Here is a 22,417-nt window from a genome sequence, read left to right as displayed (position 1 = left end):
ATTACAGAATAGAGACAATAATAAAACATAGTTAAATAGTGACTAGTGAAAAGTACAATAATTTACCAGCATAACTATAATAGATTGATAATCGCAAGTGGTATAATATAATAACGATAATAATAATAATAGCAAATACAATGTAATATCAATTGCAGGATAATATAGACAATAATAAAAATAGTAAATTAAATAGTGACTGGTAGGTACAATAATAGTATTGGTATAATAATAATAACAACAATAACAAAAGGCTGTATATTAACCATCAATCATCTATAATCAGTCATCCTTTGTAGGGTCACCATGGCACACATCACAGAAAAACACAAAACCTGAAATGTACACCAGGGCATTGTCCACAAGGCTACCAAAGCGGGTTGGCAGGAAGCTGTGGTCACACACAAGTGCAGAAACGTTTACAAAAGGGATGGAAGCTCCTCAGATTCTTCTACTGCTAGAGATTACATTTCAACAGCTGGGGTCCGTTTTTCGTACCTCGCTTAATACATCTGAGATGATTTGACCCAGATCTTTAATCGTGATCACTGATCTCTGGATAATTTGGTTCTTCAAACAAATTTGCGGATTGGATTAAAATATCTGGATTAAGTTATCTGAGATTACTGCATGTTCTTGTGTTCCCTGAAGAGGGCAGATACTCGAAACCACGATCAGCAATGCAGCGATTGGCTGGTGGCAAGACAGCAACGTCACCTGGCTTTTAACTGTACGTGTGTAAACCTCTGATAAAATGATAATATATTCCATCACAAATAAATCTCTCAATCAAGTGGCTGTGTGTATAGTACTATACACAACATTATAGTATTATAATATTATTTTCAAATACTCATTTTTATATTATTTTTATTTAAAATTATTATTGCCCCAGGGTCAGTAATGAACTCTTGAAATAAAGTAGCAGTGGCTGGGACAGATTTTAAGTATGCAACCTAATCCTGTTTACATGAAATAAACCGCTCCTAAGCAGGTTTGAGTTTCCGGACCTGTTGCTATGACAGCAAGTCCAGGGGCCAGTTGCATAAACTAAGCCATTATGTTAAGACAGTGTCTTAAGATCTATTATGAGCCACTAGCAGTTAGGCAAGTGGCATTCAGTCTTACTTTTCGTATCAAATGAAGCCAGTCTATGTTTTTATGTAACTGATTTAAAAAAAAATTATGAACAGTCTTAAAGGGTTAGTTCACCCAAAAATGAAAATTCTGTCATTAATTACTCACCCTCATGTCGTTGGACACCCGTAAGACCTCCGTTCATATTCGGAACACAAATGAAGATATTTTAGTTGAAAGCTGATGGCTGAGAAAGGCTTCACACAGGCCTCCATTGGCATTCAGTACATTGACACTTCCAAGATCCATGAAAGGCACTTAAAACGTCGTTACAAAGTCTATCTCGCCACAGTGGCTCTACAATAATCATACAATGCGACGACAATAGTTTTTGTGCGCAAAAAAAAATCAAAATAACACCTTTATCCAACTTGTTCTCGACTTCCGTGTATGCCTCCACGACGCATGCGCGAGAATATGACGCAGATACGGCGTTCGGACATATGACCCAGAAGCGATTTGTTTACGAGCAGAGGAAGACGCGCGTGTCTAAGCTGTTGGATTCTACATTGATCGTGCTTTAGGTCTCGGCGTAGTGCTCAAAATGGGGCTTAAGTGTGTATTTCATCGATTCCCGAACACCGGCGCTACGTCATATTCTCGCGCATGCGTCGTGGAGGCGCACACGGAAGACAAGAACAAGTTGGATAAAGGTGTTATTTTGATTTTTTTTTGCGCACAAAAACTATTGTCGTCGCATTGTATGATTATTGTAGAGCCACTGTGGTGAGATAGACTTTGTAACGACGTTTTAAGTGCCTTTCATGGATCTTGGAAGTGTCAATGTACTGAATGCCAATGGAGGCCTGTGTGAAGCCTTTCTCAGCCATCAGCTTTCAACTAAAATATCTTAATTTGTGTTCCGAATATGAACGGAGGTCTTACGGGTGTCCAACGACATGAGGGTGAGTAATTAATGACAGAATTTTCATTTTTGGGTGAACTAACCCTTTAAAGAAAAAAATGTATGTCTAACTTGTAAGACTAGTCTTAATGGTTTATGCAACCGGCCCCCGGATGAGCTTCGAAGAACCAAACAATCCAAGATCATGCCAAATCGGCAACAATCAAGTCCAGCTAACTAAGTTAGCCACATACGAAGAACAGACCCCTGATAGCGACAGGGTCTCATCCTGTGGTTCCACTTTCCCTGAAGTGCTTGGAGAGACACCGCACCGGACCATGAGACACCGGAAAATGCCCTGGAACTGGCCTGCAGTTGGATGTTTATTCCATCCCCCTAAAAACCACACACACACACACACACACACACACTTACTTAAGAAATAGTTCACACAAAAATTAAAATGAGCTGATAATGTATTCACCCTAAGGCCATCCAATATGTATATGTCATATAAACATAGATATATATGTCATATCTTGGCCAGCAGAGTTTCATATTTGGGTGAACTAGAACTGCACAATTCTGGATGAATCACGATTTTTTTCCTGTAATCCTACTTGTCAAAGGTTTTAATAGAAATAGCAGAATAATTGTAATTTAAGAATAAGATGATGTAGGTGTTTGAATTAATATTCTTTTTACAATTAATCATGCAGCTCTTCCTTTAATACAGATATTGCCTCTTTTCAGATTATATTTTGATATCTGAAATCCGTACCTGATGCTCGAATTCGAGCTCTGAAATCGTTGTTGTTCAGAATCATCAACTTCCCACTGTCACCTCTTTGTCTGGGAAACCTTCAATGTGTGATAAAAGTTAGCTAGCCAACTAACTTAACTTAAGTTAACGTTACGAGTCACAATATGTCAGTCGCCTGTCATAAAAGTCTTTCAAAAATATATAGAGATCGCTAAGACATGTGACCAAATGGGCGGCAACGTCTACTAGGCTACTAAAAGAACGTAACAGAGAGCAGGGCTGCATTTCCCAAAACCATCGTAAGCCTAAGTTGATCGTAGAGACCATGTGGCAATTGTTCTACGATCAACTTAAAGCTACACTGTGTAACTTTTTTAGTCTATTCTTAGCTAAAAACACTTAGTTCTTTCAAAAATATATGTGCTCATTAATGTATATTTACTTCTTTCAAGTAATAAAGTATTCTCGTAAGTTTATAATATGCCATTGAAAATACATAAGGTAATGGGATCTAATGGTGGTCGCCATGTTGCCCCTCCATCTTGAAAGTACATTAGCCAAAGAGGGACATACCCGTAAATTCAAGCTTCGCCTTTCGCGTTTTAACCGGTTTTAACACTGTGCGCGTCAACTTGTTCAGACTTGTCTGGTGCATGTGCAGAGAGTTTTCATCTCAGCAGCTCCAGTAACAGAGTTATATGGAGTTTTCCTGGCTTGTTTATTCCTCAAAAGTCTGTTTTTCCTTGTGTGGTATTTCTGTGCGTTAATAACTCCGTAAGTAATAATAGTTATTGTCATTGTGGATGTGTTTCAGAGTGTGTCATCATGTAATTCAGTTGATGTTACCTCAGAAGTATTTTTGTGTCAAAATACAATAGCGTAATGCTCACCTATTTGAATAGTCATTCAGTTATTAACAATGTTTATTCGTTTATAGAAAATATTTGCTTGTAATGTATGTTGATGGAAATATGTATCAGGTCTGATCGGCATATTAACACTTGTTATACAGAGCTAAACCTGCGCACACACTTTTGTAACCGGACACCGCTTGTTAGCAGCGGCAGCTCCGCTCCTTTTAATGCAGCTGCATTTAGCGCCTATATGTGGTACAATAAGCTCTGGTTTACGGTTACATTATACAAATGTAACTTATAAGTATAGTTATACAGTTCTTTACTGTGTATATTCTGTCATGCCATTATCATGTATATTTACCATCCTAATTTGTTCTCTCACAGAAACCACATTTATGTACATATCCATGCAAACCTGTTTATGCCTTGCAATTGGATGACTGAATAAACATTACTATCATCAAAGTTCACTCTGGATTAGCTGCAGTTCTTTCTAGCCGAATAATTAGGCCAGTTGAGTTCCAACCATCCCACTGCGCACAGAATATCAGGCACCGTGTCGAATGTGGACGAGGTCGAACTGGAAGCCATATTAATCTTGGACTAAATCGGCCACCGTAGGAGTTAAAACGAAATCGGAATTGAACAGAACAGAAACTAAAATTCACTGGATGGTCATATACATGTTCACCACTAGATGGGGGAAAATATCACACAGTGTAGCTTTAAGCTTACGATGGTTTTGGGAAACGCAGCCCTGAGCGACATTATCATCAATTAAAGTAATGTTTGCATGTGTTTTATAACAGAGTTCTCAACGGGGAACGGCATTGTTTTGTCACTTGCAACACATCCAGAATACACATAATTTCTGCTTAAAATAAGCCTAAAATGCAAAACAAGACCAATTTAGGATAGAGTTATTTTTAAGCACAAGCCTAATAAAACATTTGGAGTAAAAAAAAAAAAAAAGTATTATTTATTACTTATATAGTAGTATAAACTTGTGAAAATGTAAATATTAAATACAATTATAAAATGTTAAAATATTTTTTAAATAGTTTTATTTATCATATTTATGTTTTATTTTTGTAATGTGTTTTTGTTAATTCATGTTATAACTATTAACTGTTTTTTAAAAAAAAAAATCTTTTTTTTTGCGGGTGCGTTGAATTGTATTAAATCCACATAAAAATCCTAATAATCAAACTAAATCATAATAATTATTAATGTTACTAATAATATAGAGAGCCAACAACAACAACAACAACAAATAAACAAACAAAAACATTTAAAAATATATTGTCCCGTTTTTTAATTTAAAGATAATAACAAATTAGATTTTAGTGATGTTTTGACCACTCACATAGGAAATGCCCCCGGTTTCCATTTCAGAAATCTGGTCACCTTACCTAAACCACATATTAATGTTTAATATAGGCCTATTATTTTATTTAATCTAAACGAAAAGAGGCAGGATTGTGTTTTATACTTCGTTTTGTTATAAATATATAAGATAATCAATGTACATATAATAATCATTGTGCCTGAACAACATTTGTGTGGCTAATATGTTTAAGATTTTTTTGTAAAAAAAAATAAATAAAAAAAATGAAAAGAGGCAGTGGTATTTTATGACATATTTCGTTTTATTGTAGCCTAAAATATACGTTTCTCTATACCAAGTAGGCCTACGCGAAGTTCTGACTTGCGTCCGTGGTTAATTCAGGCTCGCAAATTCAACTCTGGAGAACGAACTCCCGAGGACGGGAGGACAATAGCCCGGTACTTTGCTAATGGAACAGCAGCGTTCTTGATTGTGTTATTCAGTGTATATGTATATTTTAAGCTACAATAAAACAAAATATATGATTAAACACCACTCTGCCTCTTTTCATTTTCATTAAAAAATGTAGTGCAGGCAATGTTATTGCATGTAGCCTATAGCCTATTTATAACAAAACGAAATATTAAAAACCCTGCCTCTTTTCGTTTACATAAAAAAAAAACATTAATATGTGGTTCAGACAAGTGTGATTATCACTGTAATAAAATGAATTATGACATAAAACACAACCCAGTCATGTTTGTTAAATGTCAGTTAGTGTGTTTAATAGCCTAAAAATATAAAGTTATGAAACTTCACTTTGCCCTCAGTCAAAACGATTTGCCAGGGAACAAATTATAGATTCATGAGACCAAAGATCGCCCGTTAGAAGACGAATTATATCTGAAGACATCAGAGCCAGCGGCAGACGTCAGAAGGACGAGCAATCAGTTTGCCAAAGAGTGACAATTCCTTAGTCAGCATCTCGTCCTTAATAAAAGGGGGTACATTAGAAACGGCACCTTTTTTAGCGGGGTAGAAAGAGGTAGTACTGGGGTAAATAATCCACGCATGTTTATTCCCTTTCCAACCACTTCATTCGCTTTCTCTATACTGTACTTAAAAACAGCACAATCGAGTTGTTCATTTTAAACGCCGCTAACACACATTCATGACCCACTGCATCACCAACCGGCACACTACACTCCTCCACACTCCCCGCCGCCACCATCTTCACTCTGTGGCGCCACGTGAGTGAATTTAGAACATTAGCTCCCTGAAGGCTGATTTATACTTCTGTGTCGGACCTACGCCGTATCCTCTACGCCGCAAGTTACGCATTGGTTTTCATTTATACTTCTGCGTTGTTGTCCGCGTCAATTTGCAATTACACATGCAGACCGCAAGGAGGCAGTGTCCACGGGCATGTTGAAAAGCCGAAGAAGAAGCGGATTGTTTATGTTGTCATTGCATGCGTCTCAATCAGCTCAGTAGTAAAATTCAGTAGTCAGGGCACTGATCAGGACATAAGTCAATGGGCTTACTCCCTGATCAGTGCCCTACTGAACTAGGGAGCTGATTGAGACGCACCTGAAGTATCAGCAGCAGTGATGGCGGCAGATCAGGGCCGGCCCGTGGCATAGGCGGAATAGGCAAATGCTAGGGGCGCCACTCATCCATAGGGGCGCCAAAATGTATTAATGATACTATTTTATTCATATTAATTTGAAATATTACCAAATAAAGCGCAAAAAAACGTAACCGATTCCCCCGCGTCTTCCCGGTTCACCTCACCAATCTCCCCCGCCGAGCTACTTGAAGTGCGTCAGAAATATAACGCGTGATCGTTTCACACATACTCCGTCTGCAGTGCGTATGCGGTGCGTGTTGCGTTGCGTATGCGGTGCAGGAGCAGCACGCGCTGTTGTGCTTGCATATTGCAGCGCGCAACTGATCCGCGGTTGTACCACAAACACAGCATTTATTCATTATTATTTTCATTTCAAATCCAAAAGTTGTTACTGAACATGGCTTGTCAGAATTGCAATTCTCTTTGTTTACACTTTCATAGATGTCACGTTTTAACGTAGTACATTTAAACAACGTTTTATTCAATTCATTACTTTATATTTATATAGCCTATATAACTTTATATAGCCTATAGCCTACTTTAGCTCACACAAGTGGCAAAACATTGAAATATAACTTATAGCCTATAAACATTTTAAATTAGAAACTTACAATAGAAACAGCCGACTCTCGTCTTCTCTTTCGTTTTTAAACCCTTTTAAAAGCAGGTCATAAAGACCTTTTTGTTTTTCCACCTCCAGGAACGTACGTGCTCTTCATTATTTCAATTTTTTTAACCTAAATGCCAGGTAAGGTGTCGTTTCCTTGCTTTACCCGAGAAAAAAAAGCCATGTGTGACTTTGAAACAGAGTATATTTTAAATGACATACATCTGTGGTAAAATTACTAGATTTTCGTGTCAGTACATGTTTATTTTAAAGCGAACATTGTGCTGTCACTTTAATTACGCAGTGCAGCACAGCAAAAAATAGACTCGGTACGGAAACGATCGCCGGACTGCTGCAGACGCAACGCACCTGGAACGGACTGACGGACAGCATCCGCGCGCAGTGTGAAAGCTGTAATCCGTTAACATGGGTACGGAAAAAAATACGCACCGCATACGCACTGCAAACGGAGTATGTGTGAAACGGGCGTAACGTTGGGAATTTGTTGTGTCGCGTCGCCTCTCGCCGCATCTAATGTAGACAGGATTGCTTTCATTTTTTAGGGTGCTTGGCCGCTCGCTCCAGGTGTAGACACGGTGAAAGTTGCCTGATAATTTATGACAGATGGCCGAATTGTAGTGTCATAAAAAACAGAAGCTTTCTGATGCAGGCAAGATAAGGGAAACACTGCAAAAATGCTCTTCTTATTTAGTATTTTTGTCTTGTTTCTAGTCTAATTATCTAAAAACTCTTAAACCAAGATGCATTTACTAGATAAGTAAAATAATATTTTTTCTTAAGTGAGTTTATGCTTAAAACAAATAAATTATCTGCCAATGGGGTGAGAAAAATAATCTTGTTTCTGATTGAAATCTTGTTTCTGTCCCTAACAGAAATAAGATAATTTTTCTCACCCCATTTGGCAGATAATTGTGCTAGTTTTAAGCTAAAACTCACTTTTTTTTTATTTTTTCCCCCAGAAAACAAGCAAAACATTATCGAATGTCATTTTAAATACATCTTGATTTAAGAATTTTTTGATGTTTGGACTGGACACAAGAAAAAAGTTACTAAATAAGAAGAGCATTTTTTGCAGTGTAAAGACAGAGGTAAAGTGATGTGATGAATGAACAGTTTATTTAATTGCATAGTAGTAAAATACTAATGTACGCTAATTAATTGCAGTTTTACCTTAAACTATATGCAAGCAGCTGTTCTGGGTTCCCCAGTGGCCACAGACAGTGTATTTTGTAAAAACAAAATCATGTCTGTTTTTAATAAAAGCATGTAATATCATTTTTTTAATAGCCTAATGTTTTTACTCTACAGTTGTGCAGTTTTAAGGGGACAAATTGACATTTTAAATTGTATTTGCCGAAATTAGTAATGATATTTATATACAGGTTTATTTAAAATAGCAACATTTTATGTAAATTTCACATTAAATATCTAAATTTCTCAGTTTAATTCTTGGTGAAAAAACATTAGTAATGATATTTATATACAGGTTTATTTAAAATAGCAACATTTTATGTAAATTTCACATTAAATATCTAAATTTCTCAGTTTAATTCTTGGTGAAAAAACATGAATGTGCATATTAGTGGAAGTTTGCTGCCATCTATTGGAAAACAAACACTTTTGCTAGTTCTCAATAGTTTGTGCATGAATGCTAGATGCAATTACTTGTTATTTGTGTTTAGGCTATAATGTGGCATAGGTGCTATTTTTGTATAGTTTAACTATCATCAGCCTTTTAAAAAAAATAATAATAATAATATCATGAACATAATGATGGGATAGAATGGACTGGACATCATATAAAACAACAACAATAAAAAAAAAAAACATCAATGCATTAAAAAAAGAAAACAGTACCAGTGTTTCTGCAACTTAGACTGAAAACATGTAGTGCTAAACCTTGATACAAGGGGCACCAAGTAAAATCTTGCCTAGGGCAGCAAATTGGTCAGGGCCGGCCCTGCGGCAGATAGCGGCTTTTCTTGCGGCTTGAGTTGTTGTATCTAATACAAATTAAGCATCTTTAGTTGATTAGTAGAGTTACATAAGAGGCGATCTGGCACTGGAAAGTGTTTTTGAAATCATGCAGAGCTCGTGGCCGCTGTTTTCAGTATCGGTAGCTCATGCACAGACTAGCGTTTCAATCGATTGCTGTTGTGGAGACTTTATTCGTTCCATTGAAATCACAAACCCACAACCCATTGTGATGTGTCCCTGTTCTTGATATACAATCAATAATTAACATCTTTGGTTTTAATGAGAAAATACATAAACTATACACAGCGGATCTATGTTTTTATTCACTAACATAAAGAATCTCTGGACTACAAAATATTGTGTTATATAGCAGATGTAAGGATGAAACTATCATACCATTTCTGGACACACACTAGTATGAAGACTGGTTTAGGCGCTCAGTTAATAAGTTGGCTTCTCTATTAAATTCACAAAAAACTTTAACCAAACAACAAAACAAACAAAAAAAGGGGGAAAGAGATAATCTTTTAAACCCACAGCGGGCACAAAAGACCACACACTCACCACTCACTCGACTCAACAAACGCCTGCACATGCGCACAGAGAGAGAGAGAGAGAGAGGAACCACAAAACAAACATTTCCATTGCACAAGCAAGGCTTTTGTTCAATTTTGTAAACAAATCAGAGCCTGCCCTAATATAAGGAGTCAGGCTAACAAGGCATGAGTATACAAGTTTGAAAGAACAAAAGGGTCACATCTTCAAGAAGGCTCAAAGCATGAACTGAAACCAACAATTATAAAATACATTCATAATAATCTATTTTATTATGAAACCGACAATAATAAAATACCCTAACCCCAGACTTCAACAGAAATCAGCTAGTGTAAATAGAGCCCATTACACTGAGCTCTTTAAACACTGAGCTAATGTTAAAATCATTAACTAGAGAAAATAAAAGGCACCAAAGACAGTCTAGACAATCTTTCTTACACCAATGTCCTTTTGTCCACACCCTGAAACCAAAATAACATTGAGAGTTAAATCTTCTTACTGGTACTCTGAATATTTGATGTGCTGATAATGCACAATCCTCAACTGTTTAAAGGTAATACAAGTTTCAATGTCAAGCATAAACTGCAAGAGTTCAAAACAATGCATTGTTTGTGTAACATGATCAATAATCTGAGCCGTTTGACATGATTGATAACAGGCATTCAGAGCTAACATGTGTTTGACATGTACGTAGTACATGAGCAAACATGAATGCTCAATGTTTTACTCTTTGGTGTGTTTTATTTGTGAGGCTTTAAAATGTATTTGAATAGTTTGATTAGTGATTCGGTGACTATATAGCACTGCAGAGTGCTGACAACAATGCCTGAAATAAACCATATCTGTGGCCTAATAAAATGTATAATCTAGCCTAGTGTGAATATTCTGTGGCATCCTTGATTTCTGGATTATTTTGTAGATAGCCAGTGTTTCTCAGCCTCATCAAGGCTCACATACTCTTATCAACACTGAACTACAAATGTTTTATCATATTTGACTGGATATCATGAAGAATTGTCTTTAAGTCCCACGTAATGGTAAATGCACACTTACTATTATTTATCACATATTTTTGTTTCAAAGCAACATCCAAAATCGTTCCAAATACCCCTGGTTGGAAAAAGTCAAGTATAGGCATTGACTATAAGTCTACCTAAAATATATGTAAACCTTAAAGGGTAACTTCAGTGATTTAGCATTAAGCTTTGTATCAGTAGAAACCCGGTAATATATTCAAATTATGGTACTTACCCCCCTCATATCCCGCTGAGACGAGAGAATTATGCATTTTATTTCTGGAAAAAATCCTCAGATAATGCAAATATCGTCATTTTGCTTTATCTGAGGATTTTTGGACAGAGGCTAGACACTACAGGAGCTGTTCCGCATGTTTTCAACACGCCCACAGGGGAGGGATCTCACTCACAGAATGTAAATGCACACGGCCGCTCGGCTCGGCACGGGCATTCATAACGTAGCGGTGCGGAGCAAAGTGAGTGTTTCAACTTTTCAATGAATTCCTATGAAAGTTAAGCTTCCATATGCGATCTGATAACGCGTAAGACTGGACACGCGTCGAGAATGACAGCCGTGCTTACCTCAGCACTGCTCAGCTCTTCTCTCGTGATTAACGAAATCTGACTCCTGCTGCGTCTGTGGCGTGACTTTCGTTCGGCTCACTCACCCTTTATTGAAACTTTTTACTGAAAGTTCAGTTTTTAATTGTAGTGTCCATTCTCTAACTGAACGAAATGATTTTATTACTATGAATATCAAAACGACGGTGGGGTGGAGCCGCGGTGGGCAAGTGATAACCAGTAGCCGTTGCTTTGGGAGTGGCCTCGTAGGGCAACAAAGCAAGTACATTCTGGGAGTTGTTGTCTTTCATTCACACGAGACAAAAATAAATTTTCTGTCTTTTCTCAGTCTAGAAGGCACCAAATAAAAAAATATTTTCACATTTCTACTACATAAATGACACAGTTTAAATACACATTCTTCTTCCCAGCGCTGAAGTGCCCCTTTAAGGACAAGCATAAAAAACATTGTTTAAAGGATATGGATTTTACCATCTTATCTTTAAAATGCATTATCCTGAAAAAGGGACTTTTTCGCTGAGTGATCAGTCATAATAACAACCATCAGAAATGATCATCAAAAGTATATTTGTAGACAAATTCATCACTATTTACTTAAAAAATCTGAGGTGACTTTAGTTGAAATACCACGCAAAGATATCATGAGCTTCTTTATATTCTCTGTGTCGTGCTATATGGTCACAGGCAGTGCAAATAGGCAGAACAAACTCAAGGTTCTTTTGTACTAAATGAGGAGTTGGAGTGAGATATTTCCTCCAGGTAAAGAACCTGCTATATGCTTCTTCGTCCTTGTCCAGCTGAAGCAGATATTCTGCTAGCGACTTTGGATCTGGGAAGTCATTCACGTGAATGAAGGCACTGCCAGGAACAAAGTTCTCATAGTTTTTCCTGGGAGGACCCAAAACCACAGGGACGGTCCCTGAAGCAAGCGGCCCGTTTATCTTCTCAGTGATGTAGTCCTTGTGGATGGAGTTCTCAAAGGAAAGGTAAAACTTGCAGCTAGCCATTGTAGGATAGTATTCGCTATGATCCAAGAGCTTTGCATAAGCCCTCCCGAACATATGCACTTTAATATATTTACTGAATTCTTTGTAAAACTTGTTCCTTACTCCAACACCTGTTGAAGGATTGTTGTTACTCACAATCCAGCACACCAGTTTGTCTTTTTTGGGAATTACAAACCCCTCGTCTGGTTTCTTCCTGGTGGTCAAGCGCAGCCGTACAGGAATGTCAGCGTCATGTCTGTAGCTGAGAGTGAGGTTGAACAGGTTTTCCAGACCTGGTATTTTGCGTGTGTTGGTCGGTGATTCCAAATGTAACCATATCCACCTCTGGAACGGAGGACGAGGAGACGGAGGAAGGTTGGACAGGTCCCTTCTGATGCTCTTGTGAAAAACTATGACGGCATCTGCATTGCTGTAGAGAGCTCTATCATCCGTTAACTGACAGTTGTCAATATTGTAATACTTTTTGCAGTCACTCAGGTCAAACCTGTAATTTACAGGCCAGGTCCACAGCAGAAGTATAGGTTTGTCTTCCACTGCTTCAGTAGAAGAGCTCTTGTTCTTGGCTGGGATGTATTGTTTAGGTCTAGGGAGTGGAAGTGGACAGTTGTTTGAAGGTGGAAACCAGAAGAACACGACACTCAGACAGATGACACCTGCAAACGTCACGATTAGACCCAGACGACACAGCGATGAGCCATTTGTGCTTGACATTTTTGGATCTGAAGAGAAATATTGAAAGAATGTGATTATTTGCTTTCAGACAAACAAACAAAAATTCCTCAATAAAAAGCCTAGAGTTAGTTCACAGTTCTTTGGGAGACAAAAGATACAGCTATATTAAAATTAAAAATTATATTGGTTAAGCCATTTTAGTCTTTTTTTAAAGTGAGATTTTTTTAAATGAATGCAGTTATTTCAGTTCCTCACCTGACTAATTCTGTGAAAAGAATGGAAGAAAAAAAACAGATTGTTGGGGCTTGTAACACCTGTAGGATGTACCAGTGCTTGAGAAGAGATGCATGACATTCAAATTCATTATGCAAATATCACTATGAACCCATCCCTCCTGGCATCGTCATCTAACCAAACACACCCAAACCAGACGAGAACATTTTTGGGGCGCCTGACTTGCCCCTTCTTTTCTTTGTTTTTCTCACCCCTTCTAGCAGTTAGCATCAAGTGTCATATATAATTTTAAACAGGAGAACATGCAGTTTCCATCTAGCTCATGTGAAGTCCCAATTTTACATTTATTTAGTCTGAGAATGGATTAAATTAATAGCATTTTAAGAGAAACGGCAGCAAAAATGTGGTGTTTTTACTGTGAACTCAAACAGAACTTCATGAAGTTTGGATTTTTTTCCTTTAGAAAGTTAGACTTAGCTGTTTTAGACTTCCATATGACATTTTGTCTACATGTAAAAATCCCTCAACAAGTTATAATTTATTATAATATTATTCTAGGCGTTTTCGAGTGAAAACAGGGGTATTTTAATTACTGACAATGTAGATGTGTCCAAAAAAGTTCAGGGAGTAAAGTAAATAGAAAGATTGTTATATAATAACAGAACACTGAAACGGTGTAAAACACAAACTACATACAAATAGAGAAATATATTTACTTTTGTGTGCTGTGCTATGTGAGAGAGTGCTCTGCATGCGTTTATATATCGGTTTATTTTCAAGCACGCAAATACACACCCACTTTCACGTTGTGTCAGAGAAACATGTGATTGGTGGTTCAAAAGAACAAACACTGTTTATTGGTTGAGTTGATGACAGTTTCAACCAATCTGGGCATGGGGGGGACTAATGATCAACAGTCGTTTCTGTTTGGCTCAGGGGAACAACCCACATGCGTTTCCTTGACGAATCAATGCTGCAGATTTTGATGAGGCATCCACACTCACATAATCAATCGCAAGAAATCCGATGCTTCTGAAAAGCTGAGTCTCCTCTATTAAACATTTTAGAACGATAGTTCCCTTTCATAGGTTCTCTCGACAATGCGAGACCGTCGCCATGGGAACGCCTTCGGTGTGACCAATGTCTGAAGCCCTTATACCATCACGCCAATTTATTGGCTAGCGACCCTTAGCGCTGCCTTTAGAAATACGTCATGTATGCTTATATGCGTGCGCTAGGCGTCATCTCATCAGATTTCACTCCTTCAGGAAGCTAATTTCTGTTGCCTGTTGGAAAGCTAGTCTTGTGTTTTTAGCTACCCTTTTTAAGAGGCGTTTTCACTCCTCTAAGCGGACACAATGAACTACAAAAGATACATCGACCCGTGTGGCAAGTTCATCGCAGGAGGAGACACTCGCGACAGGTGCTATTCTTAGGTTTTAAGCATGGTCAGGCAGCTATTAGCGGCCTGTCGGACTGTCAACACTGTGATAGCCTACACTTAAAAGTGCTACGTTCGAGGCTCGCGGCCTTTACTGGCCCCAGGTCTAATCCCCGCCTCTCCGTTTCTGCGGCCGCCGAGGCACCTCACGAGACTGCCAGCTTGGGATGACGCTGGCGAGTCGGAGTGCATGGAGAATGAGCTGACGGATTATCATCCTTTTCTCTCTCTCTCCCCCGGTCGCGTCGGCGCCTTCGAAAGCCTCGACTATGATCCCGTTATGTTCATTCATCATGAAATGCGGCCCACCCCAGAAGCTTGTGACACGATTTCTTTTGGCAGTGGCTTTCTAGATGATGATGTTTTATCTACCGCAGCTTCCAATTCTGAAGAGCTCGTGGGCGATTTGAATAGCTCTCTCCCTCCGAGCGGACAGAAGAAATGCGCTTCCCCGTCGTACAGTGAGCTGTTGGAAGTAGTTTCACGCGCTAGATAAGCTCGGGCTGGAGTGGGACAGCGAGCGCGCACTAGATCAGGCCCAATCTAAGCTGGATGCTCGATTTCTGACGAGTCGCGCGCCAACCCAGCCCCGCATCCCGACCATTTCCAAAATGGAGGACCATGGTTATGCCACAATGCCTACCATCGAAGAGACTCTCGCGGCTCATTTAGCGCCTACTTCAGCGCCATCTTGGAAGTCACGCCCCCTGCTGCCTTCTAAACCGTGTAGGATTACATCTTCTTTGATTGGGAAATCTTACATGGCAGCTGGACAAGCAGCAGCTACCCTTCACTCTATGGCTGTATTTCAAGCCTATCAAGCTGAACAATTGAAAGAGTTGGATGAGGGGGAAGGCATGACTCCTGAGGCAGTTAAAGAGCTCAGGCGGGCAACTGACTTGGCTCTGAGAGCTACCAAGCACACCGCCCGAGCAGTAGGAAGGTCAATGGCAGGAATGGTGTCAGCCGAGCGCCACCTGTGGCTCAATCTTACTGACATCAAAGAAAAAGAGAAATCTTTCCTATTAGACGATTTTGTGTAGAAATTGAACAAGTTTCTGAAGTAAACCCCATTTTAAAGGTCCCATGGCATGAAATTTTCATTTTATGAGGTTTTTCAACATTAATATGAGTTCCCCTAGCCTGAATATTGTCCCCAAGTGGATAGAAATGTTGATCGGTGTAAACCCGAGTTCTGGCTGTCTTTCTCTGCCTTTGAGAAAATGACAGGCCAGACTAGCCAATCCTGAAGTCTCCTGGCTTGACGTCCAAGCAGGAACGGTTACCTCCCTTTCCTCCACCCAGAGAATCTGCCACGCCCATGCAAACGCTCGATAGATCATGGCTTGTGAACGAGTGAACGCTGGCAGTTTCTCAGTGTTTGGATGTACAAATGAAAACATAAGTCTTTTTTCAGTTCCTTTTGATCTGTGATCAGTGATTTCTTATGTGTAGCTAACTATTTATTATTCGTGCACACGCAGCGGCTTCTCTCTCTCCCGACAGAGCGGTGTTTTCGTGTTTTCTATCTTGTGAGTCAGTGTTTTTGTACGTCCTCGTCGCGTCTATCTGTTCTACAATGTGCATACAGTCGTTTCTGCTCAACATCAGCAGAGTAACATCTTTAGAGATAAACCTCACACACGCCGAGGCTCGGGCTGCACTGACCTCCAACCGGCCTCCAACATCCCCGACCCCCAGTACTGCATCTGGCCCACAGCGGAGGCACCAAACGCGGCGCGAGATTAAGCAGAAGGGGGGTAAGCGTGAGGGTATCTGGGCTAGGCTAGCCAGCTATTCCCACAATAAACTGGATTACATTCGATTACTGCTGTTGTGTCTTTGTTTGCGCTGTGTACTCAATGCACGTCACTGACGCTTTCCATATGATAGGAACATATCTAAAAATAATGGTATTATCAACACTTACTCATAACTCGTTCATCTCGACAGCTGTAATGGTACTTTGCATGTGTTACAAAGTTGGTAATAATGATGAAGACGGACTCGGCGTGACTGGGACTCGCGTTTATTCAGAACTCTCAAATACAAACACAATAAACTCGCGCTGACTGACAGCGCTCTCATAACTCAGTAGTTACTATAAATAACTTTGTTAGCAATCGCTGAGCTCAGTCTCTGGTACATTAGTGATGTCCGGTTCGCGAACGATCTTTCTTTTGAACCGGTTCTTTTTAGTGAACCGAATCAGTTCACCAAATCGGACTGAATCATTCTACACGGTTCGCGTCTCCAGTCAGCGCTGATCCATAATTTACTAAAGTTACTAACTTTCTGACATGAGTGACAGCCCCTCCGACTAGAAATAGACTAATAACCTGAAGTATATGCTGTAACTAAAACAGTTAACTGAACTGAGACTGACAGAACCGATGTGAAGTGAACTCCGGTCCATCCGTCTCTCTGGCAGCAGCTCGTGCCTGCTCGTGCCTCGTAGACCTTGTTAAACCACGCCCCCTCCGCTCATTTAAAATGCAAAGATGTCAGCCAATCACAATAGTGGGCGTTTTTACTGAAGTCTCACAGCAGACACACCTCTTGTAACAGGGCCTTCAGCCACAGGGCAAACAGCAGTATAGAAAAAATGCCTTTTATTTCTAAATTATGACATTTTATGATGTAAAAATCATACTAACAATATAAGTACACCTCAGGAAACATTATAAAATAATAGAAAAATGCCATGCCATGGGACCTTTAAATCATTTTCGTCCAGTTAGGTGAAATCTATGTTAGTTTGTCACTTATTGAGCAGTAGGCTAGCTGGAGCCATTTACCTCCAGTCTTTGTGCTAAGCTAGGCTAGCGGTGGGTGCGTCAGACAGAGTTATGGCACGCACGAAGATGAGAATGGTATGTATGGACTTATCGGATACGGTGAATAAGCTAAAGTCCCAAAAAGTCAGCGTGTTTTTTTAACACCATGCAGCTTTTCATGATGAGTAACCGATTATAACACCTATAAAAGAGCATATTTAAAACCTATATGTTTTTTTTTTTCTTTTTTCTTCAAAATTTGCTTTGATAGCTCAAAACTGCTGACATTTTCTTCTAAACTGTTGTCATATAAATGAACAAGGAAGACTACAGAGATTTTGCCAGTACTTTAATTATGGGAACATGTAACAAGATATTGCACAAAGTTGAGGAATCAGCATGTTATAAATGATAGAACACGCTTATATTAAGGAACAAGTTTGATCATTCAAGATGCTTTAGAAATGGCTTTGGCTCCTGAGACTGAAAGCAAAAAACGATGAGTGAGAATAAGAGCGAGAGCGAGAGTGAGAGAGAGCTGAAAATAGCACTAGATGCGAAGAGAAGAACCACAAACATTTCCATTGCACAAGCAAGGCTTTTGTTCAATTTTGTAAACATATCAGAGCCTGCCCTAATATAAGCAGTCAGGCTAACAAAGCATGAGTATACAAGTTTGAAAGAACAAAAGGGTCACATCTTCAAGAAGGCTCAAAGCATGAACTGAAACCGACAATAGTTAAATACAGACTTCAAAAGAAATCAGCTAGTGTAAATAGAGCCCATGACACTGAGCTATTTAAACAGTATTAAAACATTAGCTAGAGAAAATAAAAGGCACCAAAGACAGTCTAGACCAGGGGTTTTCAAATTGGGGTCCACCGGAAGGTTCTAAGGGGTCCCCGGAAAATTTTAGAGAGTAAAAAGACAAAGCAAAAATGGTTCAAGTCTACTGAACTTTCATTGACGTACACAGACTTTCCAGAATTGTATATGTTTGCTTTGTATCTTTTGAGTAGTGAGTTTTTCCTCACTATAGTCCTTTATCTTGCTCACTGGGGTTGTAAGGCAGTATTCTTAACGCAGTATGTAAGCTGCTTACATAGGCTACATTTATTGTGAAAGTTGCTTCTACAAATCATTTTTAATAGAAAATGTTCTTGGGTTTATACATCCAACATTAAGCACAGCCAATTTAAAGGCCTGTTCACACCGGGACGATTTTCGCGCGCGTTTATCGCCGACGTTTAACGCCTCGGGACTAAACAATGGGTGCCAATGTGAGTGTTCACACCGACGCGCAAAACACCAAGCGTAAAAGCGTCATTTTTTTTAAAAAAACCTCGGGTTCGTTTTTTTATTTTGACGCGCCGCGTAAAAAACTGTCCGACCAATGAGATCGGCGCTTTTGTTCACGTGCCTGGAGCTGCTGAAGTGACAGTAAAACACGACTTGGTGGCGCTCAAGCACAAAACGGTCTTGCCGAGCACACATTGATACGACGAAGAAGTAGTAAGTAGACAAAGAAGAAGATGAACTGCTAATGCTGCTTGCCAGTTAGCAAAAAGTGTGTGAATGGTTTCTTTTGTCCATATATATAATATATCTGTGGTTTTGGCAAGCACGTAAATACTGTCTCTCTTCTCCTTCTGTGTGACAAGCGAGTGTCAGAGGCTTAAAGTGCCGCAGCACCATCTTGTGTACCGGGAGCGCATCGACTGAATGTGCACGTTCACTCGGCGCAGCGCCAGTGAAAATCGCTTGGGTGTGAACACTCAAGACGCGCCGAAAAACGGCACGAAAAACGCTGGCGATAAGCACGCGCGATATTCGTCCCGGTGTGTACAGGCCTTTGGAAATAATATGTAATATTTATAATGTCACACTTACTATTTATCTAACAGATTTTTAAAAAAATTGTTGTTGTTTTTTTCATATATAAAAATATATAGATGGATTTTAGGAAGGGGGTCCCTCATAAAAGGTTCATCATATTTGGGGGTCCTTGGCATCATAAAGTTTAAAAAAAAAAAAAAACTGGTCTAGACAATCTTTCTTACACCAATGTTCTTTCGTCCATACAAGTTTCAACATCAAGCATAAACTGCAAAAGTTCAAACCAATGCATTGTTTGTGTAACATGATAAGTCATCTGAGCCGTTTTACATGATTGATTACAGGCATTCAGAGCTAACGTGTACGACACGTAGTACATGAGCAAACATGAATGCTAGACTATGCTAAGTCAATGTTTTACTCTTTGGTGTGTTTTATTTGTGAGGCTTTAAAATGTATTTGAATAGTTTGATTAGTGATTCGGTGACTATATAGCACTGCAGAGTGCTGACAACAATGCCTGAAATAAACCATATCTGTGGCCTAATAAAATGTATAATCTAGCCTAGTGTGAATATTCTGTGTCACCCTTGATTTCTGGATTATTTTGTAGATAGCCAGTGTTTCTCAGCCTCATCAAGGCTCACATACTCTTTATCAACACCCAAACTACAAATGTTTTATCATATTTGACTGGAAATCATGAAGAATTGTCTTTAAGTCACACGTAATATGTGGTAAATGCACACTTACTATTACTTGTCACATTTTTTTGTTTCAAAGCAACATTCAAAATCGTTCCAAATACCCCTGGTTGGGAATAGTCAAGTATAGGCATAGACTATAAGTCTACCTAAAATATATGTAAACCTTGAGGACAAGCATTAAAAAACACTGTTTAAAGGATCTGAATATTACCTTCTTATCTTTAAAATACAGTAGCTATACAGAGTGATCAGTCATAACACAAATCAGAAGATGATGATTATCAAAAATATATTTGTAGACAAATTCATCACTATTTACTTTTTAAAAAATCAGGTGACTTTAGTTGAAATACCACTTATAGAGATCATGAGCTTCTTTATATTCTCTGTGTCGTGCTATATGGTCACAGGCAGTGCAAATGGCCAGTACAAACTCTTGATTCTGTAGTATTAAATGAGGAGTAGGCGAGAGATATTTCCTCCAGGTAAAGAACCTGCTATATGCTTCTTCGTCCTTGTCCAGCTGAAGCAGATATTCTGCTAGCGACTTTGGATCTGGGAAGTCATTCACGTGAATGAAGGCATTGCCAGGAGCAAAGTTCTCATAGTTTTTCCTGGGAGGACCCAAAACCACAGGGACGGTCCCTGCAGCAAGCGGCCCGTTTATCTTCTCAGTGAAGTAGTCCTTGTGGATGGAGTTCTCAAAGGAAAGGTAAAACTTGCAGCTAGCCATGGTAGGATAGTAGTGGCTATAATCTAAGAATGTTGCATAAGCCTTCCCGAACATATGCACTTGGATATATTTGCTGAATTCTCTGTAAAAAACGTTCCTTGCTCCGACACCTGTTGAAGGAGCATTGTTACTCACAATCCAACACACCAGTTTGTCTTTTTTGGGAATTACAAACCCCTCGTCTGGTTTCTTCCTGGTGGTCAAGCGCATCCGTACAGGAATGTCAGCGTCATGTCTATAGCTGAGAGTGAGGTTGAACAGGTTTTCCAGACCTGGTATTCTCTGTGTGTTGGTCGGTGACTCCATATGTAACCATATCCACCTCTGGAACGGAGGACGAGGAGACGGAGGAAGGTTGGACAGGTCCCAACTGATGCCCCTGTGATAAACCATGACAGCATCTGCATTACTGTAGAGAGCTCTATCATCCGTTATCTGACAGTTGTCAATATTGTACAACTTTTTGCAGTCACTCAGGTCAAACCTGTAATTTTCAGGCCAGGTCCACAGCAGAAGTATAGGTTTGTCTTCCACTGCTTCAGTAGAAGAGCTCTTGTTCTTGGCTGGGATGTATTGTTCGGGTCTAGGGAGTGGAAGTGGACAGTTGTTTGAAGGTGGAAACCAGAGAAACACGACACTCAGAGAGATGACACCTGCAAACGTCACGATTAGACCCAGACGACACAGCGATGAGCCATTTGTGCTTGACATTATCTAAAAAGAAAGTGATCAGCCTCAAACATACAGAAGAATGAAAACAAAAGCCTTGATATTAAAATGAATATTAGCTACATTGATTTCCAAAAATATTTTTGAATGAACTATAAAAGGTAGCACTGTGTCTGTTTTGAAGAGACAATAGCAGCACCTCAGGCAGTGGAAACTAAACGTTAGTTTATTGGCTAAAACATTTGATTCATACAATTAGAAAAGATTCAAATGTAGAATGTTTGGAATGAATGTATTGAGCTCACCTCACCGCGCTCTTTATTAGTAGAAAGGTGCGGCTGTATTCATCTCGAGAGGATTGCACAATGTAAACACGGAAGTATCTAAAGACTAGAAAAGTGTCGGAAATCAGCCCTAAAACACATACGAAACTCAGAGAACCTCGATTGTAAACAGAGCGCCCTGCCTCTAACGCACTGACTCTCCAAAACTCCAGTCTATTGTCCTTTCTGAACGCTAAAACGCGGAGATTAGAGCTCGTGTGGGGTTTTCAATACAAACAAACATGAACCAGCTGATCTAGATCAACCGCTTCAATGGTCTAATACACAACAGGTGTGACGTTTCATGCTGCGAACAAAAGTATTCACTGGGAATATGGAACGCCATAGCTGCCAAAATAATAAATAGATACATTATACAGATATAAATATACAATTATTGCTTTTAATTCCCTTTTTATGTATATGTATAATACATTAATTATTTTCTTCCCCATTTATTTATTTTTATATGTATTTATTTCCACATTTATTTATTGATGCATTTATTTTTCTTTGTCTGTATTGAGAATGAGATGTCGTCACGACACAGCGCCCCGCCCCCAAATATCACGGCATACTCCCCCTTCCGCCATTTTGGGAGGATGCCCGCCAGGTAATGGATTCGGAAAGAGACTGGAGAGCGATATTCTGATGATTATTATGTACATAGTTTTCCAAACTCAACTGAACATTAAGTTTTAA

General features: G+C 39.2%; 2 protein-coding genes across 3 annotated transcripts; both read right to left on the bottom strand.

The window, feature by feature from the left end:
* Positions 1-11,930: 11,930 nt before the first annotated feature.
* Positions 11,931-13,034, bottom strand: LOC307133289 (4-galactosyl-N-acetylglucosaminide 3-alpha-L-fucosyltransferase 9-like; the record flags this gene model as incomplete). The annotated part of the gene is made up of 1 exon (XM_079828273.1): positions 11,931-13,034. One exon carries the CDS (start codon positions 13,032-13,034, stop codon positions 11,931-11,933), a length of 1,104 nt encoding a protein of 367 aa, XP_079684399.1.
* A 4,745-nt stretch (positions 13,035-17,779) lies between these two features.
* On the bottom strand, positions 17,780-21,990 carry LOC307133084 (4-galactosyl-N-acetylglucosaminide 3-alpha-L-fucosyltransferase 9-like). Of its 2 annotated transcripts, XM_079827872.1 has the most exons (3): positions 21,698-21,990; positions 21,208-21,437; positions 17,786-21,102 (listed from the first exon to the last, which is right to left on the bottom strand). In XM_079827872.1, the coding sequence occupies exons 2-3, from the start codon at positions 21,432-21,434 to the stop codon at positions 20,331-20,333; spliced, it is 999 nt and encodes a 332-aa protein (XP_079683998.1). In that variant the 5' UTR covers positions 21,435-21,437; positions 21,698-21,990; the 3' UTR covers positions 17,786-20,330. The 2 variants fall into 2 exon arrangements, with proteins under 2 accessions (XP_079683997.1, XP_079683998.1); XM_079827871.1 differs by having other exon boundaries at positions 17,780-21,437.
* Positions 21,991-22,417: the final 427 nt, after the last annotated feature.

The sequence above is a fragment of the Gobio gobio genome (assembly GCF_949357685.1).
Source record: "Gobio gobio genome assembly, chromosome: 10".
NCBI classification, from domain to species: domain Eukaryota; kingdom Metazoa; phylum Chordata; class Actinopteri; order Cypriniformes; family Gobionidae; genus Gobio; species Gobio gobio.
This window is presented reverse-complemented; position numbering and strand designations above follow the sequence as displayed.

Bases quoted from the DNA above. Each gene is read 5' to 3' on its own strand.
- LOC307133084 (XM_079827871.1), bottom strand. From the start codon at position 21,434: ATGTCAAGCACAAATGGCTCATCGCTGTGTCGTCTGGGTCTAATCGTG.